Genomic DNA, 13641 nt, shown 5'->3' with positions numbered 1-13641 from the left:
CATTTCTGTCTGTCCACAGAAAAAAACGGAAGTGATCAATCATAACGTGGACTGATAGACACCAGCTCTCATCTCTCATCAAATAGCAAAAGCTGGCGCAAAGGTACGAAAACCAACTGGTGACATGCAGGCTGCTACCTGGAAAAAAGGCTATTTATCGCCACGGGGTCAAATTCATAACTCATATTTGGGTGGCCTCACACTTCTGGGGTCGAGGGTTCGATCCTCACTGTGTGGAAATTGCGGTTTGTTCTCCTCAGTCTTGCGTGGGTATTTTTCGGGATCAACTTTTCTGCCAAATCCTGAAAAACATGCTAAGCTAATGGATCAAATACATACAATTGAATACATTCAATGACTTTGTCGTTGTGCTACAGTTTTTTAAAAGATTCCTTTATTTGATTACGCTTCTTAGTGTACGGCATTAAGTTAGAACTTTATTTCATCCCGAGATAAGACACAGAAGACATTGTAGAACTAGTTAAAAAAATAATGTTGGTTTTACAAGCCATGGCTAATCCAAAACCCCTTTCACATACCACACATATGTACAGAACCAGTATCCACACTCCCCATCCCACTGCACTCCATTGACAGCTAGTCAACTTGACACCTCGATATTCCATACCCAGTGAGACGTAGTGTCTGTAGACACCCGGCCAGAAAAAAAACATGTTGACCAGACACATGTTCAACTTTTCAGGAGGCCATCGAAAAGTCATGACTCTATAAACTCTACACAGGAAGGTCCCAACCTAGAATTGAACCCAACATATCTGAACTCTAAGCTAACCACTCATCCACCGGGGCAAACCTCATTTAATTTAATTGACTAAAGCAAAAATGTCCAAGTACGCATCATAAAAATGAAACAAAATTCTTCCAAATGAATAAAAGTTGCGAAAAGTAGTTAACACATTTTCCTCGGCGTGCTAAAATCTGGCCTTCAATGTCGGTAGATGTTTTCTCTCGTTAATATTTTTGACGTACGTCCGGATGGTCCGGATATGTCAATCAACCGAAATTCCAAATACCATAAAATATCCCCAACAATCAAAACGTTCATTCCATGTCCTTAAAAGCCACAATTTCAATGTCATTTTTTTCCACCGATGAACCGAATGACTGCGAGTTACTCTTAAATTGCTCTAAGTTCTACCACCTTGTTTTGAAACACCCCCAACACAAAGATTCCTTTAAGTCAAAGACCCCCCTCGTGTCTTGTTAAAAAAAAAAAAGTCAAGCAATGATGTCACCGGCGGGCGCGAGACCGGAATGTTTCAGTCTGTCCAGTGAGGCAAAGCATTGTGGGTATTGGCAACGTGTGAACGGAGAGATCCACATGCACGGAAGGCATGTGTAAGCTTGTGTACATGTATGCTGTCACACTGCCGTGTGAAGCCTTGCCCAAAGCCAACATGGCGAGCTCACTGCGACTCATTTAGATCTTGTTGACTTTAGCCGCTAATCACTCAGGAAAGAATGATGTCAAACCATCCTACGGAAGTCATTGATATTTACCTGCGTGGCCATTTAATTGCATGTACAAATGTCGTGTTTTTGGTAAATACCAAAATTCTCCCCTACGCCAATCAATCTGTAGACATTTTTTCTTTAAAAACTGTTCTTTTAAGTGCACTCTTTTGTTCTTCCAGATTGCTTCAGAATGACCCGAGGTCAGAGAAGGAAGGCCACCATTTGTGAGCTTTGGGGGAAAAGTTCAGGACAGTAAAAGTGTAAGTAGAGACAAGCTGGTTATATACACACAAACACACGCCTACACATTGTATTGACAATGTCTTTGGTTAGTATTGGGTTGAAGTAAGGGGAATAAAACGCAATGACAAGAAGGGAAATATTTTCAGATACCCCTAAATTGGTTTCCAGCCAATGAAATGAACAATCACCAAAATTTTAAAGTCAGGCGGATTAAGTCGTGTGGCACTTTTTCCAAACTTGTCGTGTTTACCCCCGTTTGCGTTACAAATTCCAACATGGCCTCGCCGCCGACCCAGCAAGGAATGCGAAAACCGGGGACAAACGCCAATGTCGTAAAGTAGAGACGTCACAGATCTGAGAAATGGGGTCATGTAGTTTTTAGGCAGTAAAAAAATCCAGATTTTCCAAATGTATTGATCTATTTTGAAATATGAACTGATTGGCTGCCGTTTAACTTCCATTTCGCTTTTTCGTCGGACTTTCTAGAAATGGCCGCAACATGTTTTGTGCCTTAGAACAATGACATAGTTTTCATCTCTAGGGGCGATTGTCGCCATACAAACACCTATAAATGCAATAATGGCCCAACACACTTTGTGTCGTGGTGTGAAAGGTACACCATATGTTGAAGGTAGTAATGAGCTGGGGGCTGTTTGCCCTTGTGTAAGAATACTCTTTAAACACAGAAAAATCACTGTTTAAGGGCATTTTGTGATGTCCGTTATAACATACATGCTAGTTGACTCCAGCACAGTTGATAATGATAACGGCCATTTATGACATATTAAGGATGGATACTCAATTTTGGCTAGCTAAAATAGTACTAACATTGATAAAAATGACACATGACACACTGACAGCACAAAAAATGTATGTATACATATACATGTATACTTATATATGTATGTATATGTATACTTGTATATGTATGTATATGTATACTTGTATATGTATGTATATGTATACTTGTATATGTATGTATATGTATACTTGTATATGTATGTATTTGTATACTTGTATATGTATGTATATATATACTTGTATATGTATGTATATGCATACTTATATATGTATGTATATGTATACTTGTATTTGTATGTATATGTATACTTATATTTGTATGTATGTGTGTATGTATACTTACCTATGTATGTATATGTATACTTATATATGTATGTATATGTATATATACACTACAATGTATTTTGCTGTGTCTGTATTCTCACCCACTTGCTACTATAACAATGACATTTCCCGAATATAGAATAAATAAAGTTATCTAATCTAACCTAAAATCGTTTAAAAAACAATTTACCCAAAACCCACTCCCCCCAAAAAACACAACTAGATAAAAAATAAAATAGCAAACAAACTTAGCAACACAACACAACACCATATAATCTTTCAAACCCATCCATGTCTCCCTAGCATTGACATGTTGTATTGACCAAATGACTGGCACGTGACGCAAATGGCATGACGTAACGGCCTACCCACAAAAAGCTGACTGCGCCAAAATTTGACCAAAAACCGGTCAACTGACTCACATGACACTCGGCCGTTGCAGACGTTAATAACGGGACATCCACCATTTTGCACTGGTCTGTCACTTTAAAACCACACACAGACACTTCCATTTTGGCCTTGACACATTGCTTTTAATGGGAGGTAAATAAATGTCCGCACAATGAATGGCGGCAGATACGTAGCGATGGTGGGTGGCCGTCTAGTGACGGGGGTCCTAAACAAAATCCCTGGAAAAAAGTCTCTGTCAGCGAAAAAGAGACACCGTGAGGAAGGAAGATTTATTTTTGGTGACATTGTCGGCCGACGACGTTATTCACACTTTGTCGAGAGCAGGTGCGAGGGCGGCCATGTTGTTTTTGCCTCGATGACGGACGCAGCGTGACGGTCCAGACACGTTTTCTAGACGTACGCTTTCCACCTAAACATTTAACACTTCAGCTCAGACAATAAATTGTGAGTTGCTCTGGTAAGAATGAATGGATTGGAAACATTCTTCAATATTTAGGGAAAAAACTTTTTCAAACTCGTACTTACAGGAATTAATGTTTTTTTTTGGGTACTTTTCTTAGAACATTTGTCCCTAAAAGTCACTTTAGTTGACTTCTCGTGCTTTTGTATTTTTGAGCCATTTTTTTTAATTGGCAGTCAATGAATGAGTGAAAAAAATAATCATGACATATTAGTATTTCAATATACAATAATATATACAGTATTTCTACTTGTAAAAATATCCGGCAACTGCAAAAAAAAGTCAAGAAAATCACAACTAAGTTTGTTCTTGAACCTCAAGTTTTTACTTTACTTTTTATATCCATTTATTTATGTTAAACAAAACACACTAAAATAGTTGTCTTTAACAAAGGAACAAAAAACAGTCAAATATTTTTTAAACAAGACAAAATGTACTGAAAACAACAACTTCTACACCATTTTCTAGATTGATTATAAGAAAAATGTATCTATAAAATATACTACAACAGTAGAAAAGTAACAATATTCAGCTTGAGATCTTAATTTTAATGAAAACCAATATTTAGACTATTTTTCCCTCCCTTTACAGCGTTACTGTTCTAATTATATTCCCCCTCAAATGCAGCATTCATAGCAATCCTTGTCATAGCACGGCAATCTGTGAACTCAAACCTTTTTTTGTCCATGACTTCGTGCTAAACTGCAAAAACACATCACGTCATATCGCGCCGTCAAATTCTTTAATTTGACTTAATTGAATTCCCTTGAGTGTGTATGTACAGTACAGCAAAAAAAACACACACTTACTTGCATGTATGCCAAGCAGAACAGGTGAAAGTCACAATTCGGCCATTGTGGCTCATTTGAATGAGATGACTTGACGCAATGACTATTCTTGATTGTCTCAGCTGACAAATATGTTTTTGTGCCACTATAAATTCTGGAATAAGTTGGGTCTTTTATTTTTTCTTTGCATGTAACCCTCCCTCCTGGACTTTGTCTGGACCGCCCACCTCATGTGGCCACGCCCCACAGTGCATATAAACTGTGTACGCAAAGGTGGGCATCTGTTAAGAGGACATTTGTCATCCTGATATTGGTACTTTTTTCCTCTGCTGTGATTATTTCCACATTGCTCCTGACCCTCAAAGGTAAGCAATGTCCTGTTTTTTAAAAAAATGTATCTTAGAATTTTGCAGAAATCAATTTACTGTATATTATTTTATAGCTTACTTCATTTTCTACAGTGTATTTACAATGATAATCATAAATAATGATAACATTTTATTTATTAAGTTTAGTTAGGTAGTGATTTAGGTATTTATTACTATTTAATACTACAATTTGCCCTGTGGTTGTCTGGCCTCTGGCCTCTAGCACCCCCGCGGCCCTTGGAAGGATAAGCAGGACAGAAAATAATTTAATTGATTTTAATCATATACATGATTCAACTACCGTATTTTCCGAACTATAAATCACACTTTTTCAACTACTCGACTATAGTCTGAAAATACAATATCATTTTTCATTTTAACATAACATATTTTCTGCAAAAAATCATCCTCCATAAAATGGAAAATTTTGGGCATTCCTTTCTTGATATATATGAATAATGTAGCTCCTATTTATATTTTAATTTTTAATTTTTCCATAATCCCTGTTCCAATTATTGTCCATATTATGTGATCATCTCAAAGAAATTGGATGTCCATGACATTAAAACCACGTGTCCATTTAGCCTCCCCCAAAAATGACTGTTCCAAAGCTAACTCAAATTAGCATGCCATGCAACAGTTGCACATCATCACATTTCCGGATGATGCCATTCAAATTGGACAGATTCTTGTGCGGGCGGGCCACACATGTGCGTGCATTTAGGAGTGAATTGAAAGCAAATAGGCATTGAAATGTTTAGTGAGCATGCAGGAAGCTGAAGGCAAACTGTCACATGCACGCCGTTGGGGCAGGAGCAAGCAGTTTGCTGAGAAGAGAGCCGGCGAGAGAGCCGAGCAAACACTTTCCTCAATTGCTTTGCTGTGCGCCCGCCGCCACGCTTTGATACGCTCATCGGAATCTACCCTGGCGGCCAAGTTTCATGGGAATTCTCATCTGAAACTTGAGCAAAAAAGTCTCCATCTAGATTAAAAAGGGGGCAGGTGCCACTACTTATTGTCATTACAGAATTGAGCTTTTTATAAGATTGTTGATTAATCAACATGAAATTGACTTTAATATATTTGGTGATAAACATTGTGGGAGTTTGCATTTATGAAATTGGAAAGTGACCACTTCTCTCATGATAATATTTATTATAATGCCAATTTTCCCTTTAAAAATTAATTGTTACTGTATCAAGAGGGTGGGATTGCGGATACAGGAAAATGCATTGTTTTAATACATAAATGGATTGGTAATAAATAAGTTAATAAATAAATAGATAAATAAATACATACATAAATAAATATATTAATGCATAAATGTGCTTGTTGCTGAAATATATATGTATATATACACACATATAAATATACATACATGCACATAGATGTAAATGTAATGTGTATTATATGTATGTATGTATAATAACTGCATACTTAATTGTTTGTAATCATTTGTGTACTATTTTCTCTTTTATCTGCTAAGTTTCATTCACTGGTGTACATATGAATATATTGTATTGTGCATGTATTATTATTTTTTAAATATACCTCAGGATGACATCGTTATTTCTAGCCCTTAACTGGTTTCACTGGGCTAACAGTCAATGACTGCCAACCCCCCTTGTACAAACTGGAGTTATTTAATTATAAAGCCAATCTTTTTCCTCCAATTCCAATCCCCCTGAAGATTTCCAGTCACATGATCGCAGGATATAAGACATCTCATGTCTTGTGTGTCCATCTTTAAAGAATGGAGACAAATAGAAGATGTCAAATTGGTCTCACACGATTTCCTTGACATGACAGGAGGTCCACATAGATGGCAACCATCACCTAGCTGACCCCGTCCGTCCACAACAGGAAGCCTTTTCAATGCAGTGTGTGTGTGCACAAACAGTACTATTGCCCACATTATTCTAGTCTGAAAGATAATAGGACAAAAGACTTAGAATGTTTGTGTAAAGCAGCGAGGCAGAGGTCAATACTTGGAGTTATTTAGCTGCACAGCTGTGCCATTACAAGGGCTGGGAATATCGGATCATTTTACATCTTTAAAGTTAATTTTAGAACATTTTTTGTGGGGTTTTGGTTGTTTTTGGAGTAACATATTACACATTACATGATACTCTTAGAAATTGTGACTTGTTATTTTTTTGGGTTATTTTTATAGCTATATTTAAGGGTCAGTTCAAAGCAAATGGTTTGATTTGCTTAATATATTTTTGCTGTTTTCATGCTGAGAAAAATTCCTGGAAGGAAAGAGTAGGATGGGAAGGATTCCATGGAAACTGGCCTGAGATGCTTCTTAGTCCTTTGTCGGTTTTTATGCAGATTTTTTGGGGCATTTTTGGATAGTGTATCAATAATGAGGGCTGGATTGTCCCATAGGCAATGTGGGCGACTGCACAGGGTGCAATTTATTTGGGGGAGCTTGATAGCCCTTCCCATTTTTTTCCTCATTGTATTACAAATTGTATAGACTATTATCTTAAGTTATTGGCGTATATACCGTTTGCAGAAGGGGATTTCTTTCCCTCTAGCGTTGGTAGAGTGTTACTGCAGCCAATTTATAATGGTGCAACATTTTTAAATACTATTCACCATTACAATGTATAGTGTAAAAAGAGCAAAAAACATCTAAAACATCTGTTATTCTAAATATTTTATTATTTTAATTCTATTCTACTTTGAACATGCAGATATGGGATCAAACCCCCGACCCCAGAACTGCAAGCCCGATGCTTTAACCACTTTGTGTCGCTAACAGCTGCGCTACATACACATGTGACCTCACGTCTGCCCCCTGAATGGATGACCATTGTGGAACTTAGGAGTGCATAACAAACTTGTTTGTATTGCCCCTCCACTTGCTGCTATTTCCTCAAATAACAAGTTTAAATGGTGGAAATTGCGGGTTATTACTATTACTTTTACTTCTATTGAATGAATGAGTCACCTGGGAGGCCAACACCTAATTCCAATCACTTGGTGGGGGGGCAGGTAGAGTCACGAGGTGTTTCCACCCCTCCCCGGTTGCCGTGACAACGGGAACAGGCCTTCGTTGTGAACCGGTGGCGGTATTTCCGTCCTTTTTAAAACATCCATTCACAGTTTGACACTCAAACATGGCTGACTTCATTACATCACTTATCAAAATAGGGGACACCCCTGCCTTAGGGTCGTAAAATGTTCCGTTATTTTTTTAAATCCATCTTAGAAAAGCTCTTTGCGGTCAATATTGGGCTTGTTCTGTTGCCGAGAGGAAATCCATGACGTTAGTTCTGTTTTGCCAGCACTCCAAATGGGATTTCCTTTATTGGATTATTAGCAAAACATGAGTCAAATGTTTCCTCTGTCCTGACTTGAAACCAGAATAAATATTATGCATATATTTTTTGACAAGTGTAAAGAAAACTAAACTATTCACACTGACATTTACTGTAGAATGACTATTCATTGCAAACAGTGATGTCCATTATGCATTATTAATGAACATATTACTATTTTCTAGGTGACATGAACACATTTTTTCATATGGAATCATCTCAGGTCAGAGAGTACTGAACATTTTTCAGGAGAAGACTTTGGGCCTTGCGTTGTTACCATGGCGATAAGATGCATTCCCTTTTCAAGACCATCTCTCATAGTGGGTTAGACAGTGACACTGTCCTGTCAAAGTTACCATTCGACTGAGAAAAAGTCAGCAATCCTACTGAAAAAAATAGAATCGGACGATGTCAGGATGTGGCTGGGAGTTGCAGTCATGTGACTGACTTAGTTGGATGGGACGGAAATGGCGTTAGACCAACATGTTAGTGTCATGATGGCAAGACACAACTTTGTCATTGGACCAATGGGGGGTTCTGACCTTTCTGTAAGGCATTGGTATGATCTCGAACCCACTAATAGGATCTCTAGTACCGCTTCTATCATTTTATTTTGATGAGATTCTTCTGTATGCACACTGTCAACCAAGTCAGGTAGTTTTGAGTGACGCATCAGCTCATTTCAGCGAGGCTACGCCAGGCCACATTCGGATTCGTTCTGACAGTGTGGCTTCCTAACAAAAGTGTGAAAGTTGTAAAGCGAGCTGCCGGCTGTCTAGACTGATCTCCTGTTGAAAGTACGTGGCACATTATGAGGCGGCTCAACAGAGGAAAATGGAAACCCAGACTTTTGAGTCACTGAACTTTTATTACACACATCAAGCTAGAGTGAGAAATAATTCTAACAACAAAGCATCAACACATGCTGTCCTTTCTTCAATGTGCTTATTGAGTGTTGCCAAAGTAGAAAGGTGATGGCATAATATTTATAATAGCAATGATTAAGGTGTAGCAATTAAAAATATAGTCTCTTAGGCACAATTAGCTGGATGATGGTTAAAAATGCCTTGCAAAACATTGTTTTCTGATTATATCTTTATTTTTTATATATATGGGTATTTGGGTATACACAGTACATAGATTAGATTAAATTAGAAGGTTATTTCTTCCCATATTCGGGGAAATTTCTTGGTTGCAGTAGCAAAAAAGACCTAAGACACACAAGACATTGTAGACCTAGTTAAAAAAAACTGGAGCCAAACACAGAAAGTCCACAAGGTGGGGACCTTCTCCAGACTGAGACAGTACAGGAAAATAAAATTCTTAACCAGCATGGTCTAAATGATATTTTCTGTCTTCAATTCAGGTCTTGGCCATGCCGTCCCTTCGACCCCCCCTCCTCCTGACCCTATTGCAACTAATAGTACTTCCCTATTTGAGTGATGGCAAGTACTATGGGCACAATCAACAACAACAACAACACCCTCAACAATACCAGCAGCAGATGCAAATGCAACACTTGCAGCACATGGGCATGACTAATGAAGGCTACCCACAACAACAGTACACTGGCAAAAATATGCCCTACATGCAATATCCCCAATATAGAAAGGAACTTCCACAGACGCCCACAATGAAAGGCAATGAGAAGGCTCGTAAAGGGGGTGGTGGCTACAATGGCGGCCAAGACAAAGGTAACATAACTTTTTTACCCTTACTGTCATGATACCAATGCTATATGATAATAACCTATTTACTTAATTACAGGCCAAACAATCCCAAGTGGTGCTGAAGGAATGCCCAATGGACAACCCGGTCCAGTTGGGCCACCCGGTCCGGAAGGACCCATGGGTCCCCCTGGACCTGCGGGCAATGGCCGACCCGGGCCAGCGGGGCTACCTGGGCCTCCCGGTCAACCGGGACTGCCGGGTATGGGTAAACCGGGTTTGCCGGGACCATTAGGCAGACCAGGAGGACTCGGTCAGCTCGGACCACAAGGAGAAATGGGACCTCGGGGTAGCCCGGGGCCTATGGGGCAACCGGGACGTCAAGGTCCACCAGGATCACCTGGGCTTCCGGGAATAGGTAAAGCAGGTGGACAGGGGTTGCCGGGTCAACCGGGGATGAAAGGAGAGCCGGGTCACAAAGGATTTCCAGGACTTCCTGGATTACCAGGACCCAAAGGTGATAAAGGATTGGGACAACCAGGGCAACCAGGTCATAAAGGTTTGCCAGGACTTCAAGGACCTGATGGGCCAAGAGGATTACCTGGTTTTGGAAAACCAGGATTAAACGGAATGCCAGGACCACAAGGACCTCCTGGAGAAAAAGGGCACCCAGGACTGAAAGGGCTAGGCGGCCATCCGGGCGAACGAGGACCTCCCGGATTGCCGGGTCTTCCCGGACAGGGAAAACCTGGTCAAAATGGACTACCGGGACCGCTGGGACCTCAAGGTGGGAAAGGTCACCCGGGCCCCCCTGGTATACCGGGAAAGCCGGGACTACCTGGCTTTGGGAAACCGGGTCTCCCTGGCCCAAAGGGTGAGAAAGGTCATAATGGACTGCCTGGACCACTAGGACCAAATGGAGATAAAGGCCATCCGGGATTGCCTGGTATGTCTGGACCTGCTGGACCAAATGGTCAGCCAGGCCCTCCAGGACCAAAGGGACCACCAGGAGGTGGAGGGTTACCCGGCCCCAAAGGTGAATGTGGAGAAGGAGGACCGAAAGGGATCGATGGAATTCGGGGTGACTCCGGTGCACCCGGATTGGCAGGTACAGATGGTTTACCTGGAGAACGTGGAAATCCAGGTCTGAGAGGTCCTCAAGGACCGAGTGGCCCTAAAGGTGAGAATGGACATAAAGGTCTCCCTGGTGCGCAAGGTCCAGCAGGACTTCCAGGGCCTAAGGGTGATGGTGGATTTCCCGGTGAAATGGGACCTCAAGGTCCCAAAGGAATCCCTGGTATGGATGGCACCGCCGGCCCAATGGGGCCACCTGGACTTCAAGGACCCAAAGGAGATTTCGGTCTTCCCGGTCCAGTTGGCGTCGCCGGTGAAGGATTGCCGGGTCATCCCGGTCCCGTTGGACCTCGGGGGAAAGAAGGCCCGGCTGGACCGCCCGGACAGGGCGGACTACCCGGACCCCCTGGCCCACCGGGAGAACCTGGCGCTTCTCCTGACTTAGCTGGAGTGCTCTCCCAAATGGGTCCTGGACTTGATGGTGAGAAGGCTGGCGGCTATGGGAAAAAGGGAAAATATGGAGGCAACGGCGCAGAAGCCATGGGACTCAGCGGCCTGGAAATGCCGGCGTTTACTGCAATAGCCTCAGCTCCGTTTCCACCCGTGGGAACGCCAGTGGTCTTTGAGAAGCCTCTGTACAACGGGAGGCAAAACTTCAGTCCCGAGACGGGTATTTTCACCTGTGAAGTCCCTGGCATTTATTACTTTGCCTACCACATTCATTGCAAAGGAGCAAATGTGTGGGTTGGCTTGATGAGGAACACTGAGCCGGTGATGTACACGTATGATGAATACAAAAAGGGCTACTTAGATCAAGCCTCGGGAAGCGCCGTCTTACCTTTGCAAGCGGGGGATACCGTCTATATTCAGCTGCCATCGGACCAGGCGGCGGGACTTTACGCTGGGGAATTTGTGCATTCGTCCTTCTCTGGGTTTTTGCTCTATCCGCTCTAAGTCAAAAAGTCAAAGGCGGAAATTTGGTTGACCAAAAAAAGTGACTTTTAAAGGAGCGTTATGGAACACTGCTGACGCGCTAACAACTGGTCAGGGTAACAAACTACATGGTCACATTTCCAATAAACTTACAAACATAGTCTATTCCATACAAGTTCGTGACGCTATAGTTTCCATTCCACCATTCTTTTTATCGAATTACATATTTAAAAAAATAAAATAAAAATATAACTCTAACAGGGAGATGTAAAACAGACTCTCTTTTAAAACTGCCCAAGTAGTTTTTGGTGTATACAACTATTGTATTAGACGCATCTGAGTATAAGTCGCACGCACGAAATTTGACAAGAAAACATTTTTTTTCCTTAATACAGACTGTACTAGACTTTAAGATGTAGGTTCCCTATTTGCATTTTGGTGGGTAAAAATGACAGTATATAGTCTGAAAATTGCAGTAAGAGAGGTATGTACTTTTGTACTACTACAATGAGTCTGGCTTGTATCTTTCTACATTTTCTCCATCCTGATAAAAGTATGCATTCATGTGTAAATTGTTTTATATTTTTCTAGAAATTGCAGATTCCTGGAAAATCAAGTGAATGCGGTTTGTACATTTTGATATAAGAACATTGAGGGAACAATTGATGGTAAAAGTTGAAATTGTGTTGTTAAAGAAAAAATAAAAAGTAAAAAATCAGGTATCGCACAGTAAAGTTCGTAACAAGTTCCAAAACACGTATTATTTGCTTAAAAAAAACTATCTTATGATAAATATATACTTTCCCGACCATGGCAATACAGATTTATATTGGTCAATCTATTTAAAAATATTGTTCCAATTTTTGTCACATACAGTATATATAGACATGCATATTTATGAGTAACATTGGCAGAAGATAATTATACTTTTTTTGTTGTTTATTTGCTTGCTTATGCTGGTTTTGCTGTAATTCTGTTGGGGATTTTAACAGATTTTTTAGTATGATAGCTTAGTAAATATAAGACTAAATTCTATATCAATATTTGTTTTTTAACTTCCACAATGCACAGTGTGGTTATGTTATTAAACAATTTGTTGGATTTAGCAAGTAAAGAAGGAGACAGTCTTTTTAGGAATAAAAGTCAACCAAATCTCATTAAAAATTGAATAATTCATGAGCTATGTCACAGTACCTGTTAAAAGATTTGACTTTACTGTACAGTCATTTTATTTATTTTATTGTTACTGCCAATCTAAAATCTGTTATGGCAGTAAAATTACATGCAAAAATGTTTAAATAGTGATAAAAAGTGGTGAACTACATGTACTGTCAGTAATTTATTATTTGGACCGGTTATATCCTTCCTTAAATGTAAATGTGGGAGGGGTGGCGAGTTTGGGCAGAGGGGGGGATATTAAAAGGAAAATATGTATTTGTCATTCAAAGCATGGTGCTAATATTGTGTAACCTGAGAATTAATGTATTATTGTTTCATTGTTGTTATAATTATTTTTGGTCTATGATGTTTTTCTAAATAAAATGTTACTGAAAATTACCATACAAATATGTATTTCTTATCTTATCTTTATTATTTTTTAATAAGCTTCAGAAATTGTGTATACAGTGTTGACATTGTCTTATATTTGTGAGCCAAAATCCCAATTTTAATGTAAAACTGAAGAGAACATGCCACGCCCATTAAGTGTCAATCAAAGAATCGGGTGCTGATGTTGCCATAGACATAAAGTACATAGACTCTCCACTG

General features: G+C 39.9%; 1 protein-coding gene across 2 annotated transcripts; it reads left to right on the top strand.

Annotated features, from left to right (window-relative positions):
• The first annotated feature begins 19 nt into the window (after positions 1–19).
• On the top strand, positions 20–13386 carry col8a1a (collagen, type VIII, alpha 1a). 2 transcript variants are annotated; one of them, XM_077728789.1, is made up of 5 exons: positions 20–103; positions 1656–1736; positions 4753–4868; positions 9567–9894; positions 9968–13386. In XM_077728789.1, exons 4-5 carry the CDS (start codon positions 9576–9578, stop codon positions 11893–11895), a joined length of 2247 nt encoding a protein of 748 aa, XP_077584915.1. In that variant the 5' UTR covers positions 20–103; positions 1656–1736; positions 4753–4868; positions 9567–9575; the 3' UTR covers positions 11896–13386. The 2 variants fall into 2 exon arrangements, with proteins under 2 accessions (XP_077584915.1, XP_077584916.1); XM_077728790.1 differs by lacking the exons at positions 20–103; positions 1656–1736 and having other exon boundaries at positions 4520–4868.
• Positions 13387–13641: the final 255 nt, after the last annotated feature.

The sequence above is a fragment of the Stigmatopora nigra genome, chromosome 11 (assembly GCF_051989575.1).
Source record: "Stigmatopora nigra isolate UIUO_SnigA chromosome 11, RoL_Snig_1.1, whole genome shotgun sequence".
Taxonomy (NCBI): Eukaryota; Metazoa; Chordata; class Actinopteri; order Syngnathiformes; family Syngnathidae; genus Stigmatopora; species Stigmatopora nigra.
Note: the sequence above shows the minus strand (reverse complement) of the source record. Positions and strands in the feature narration are given on the sequence as shown.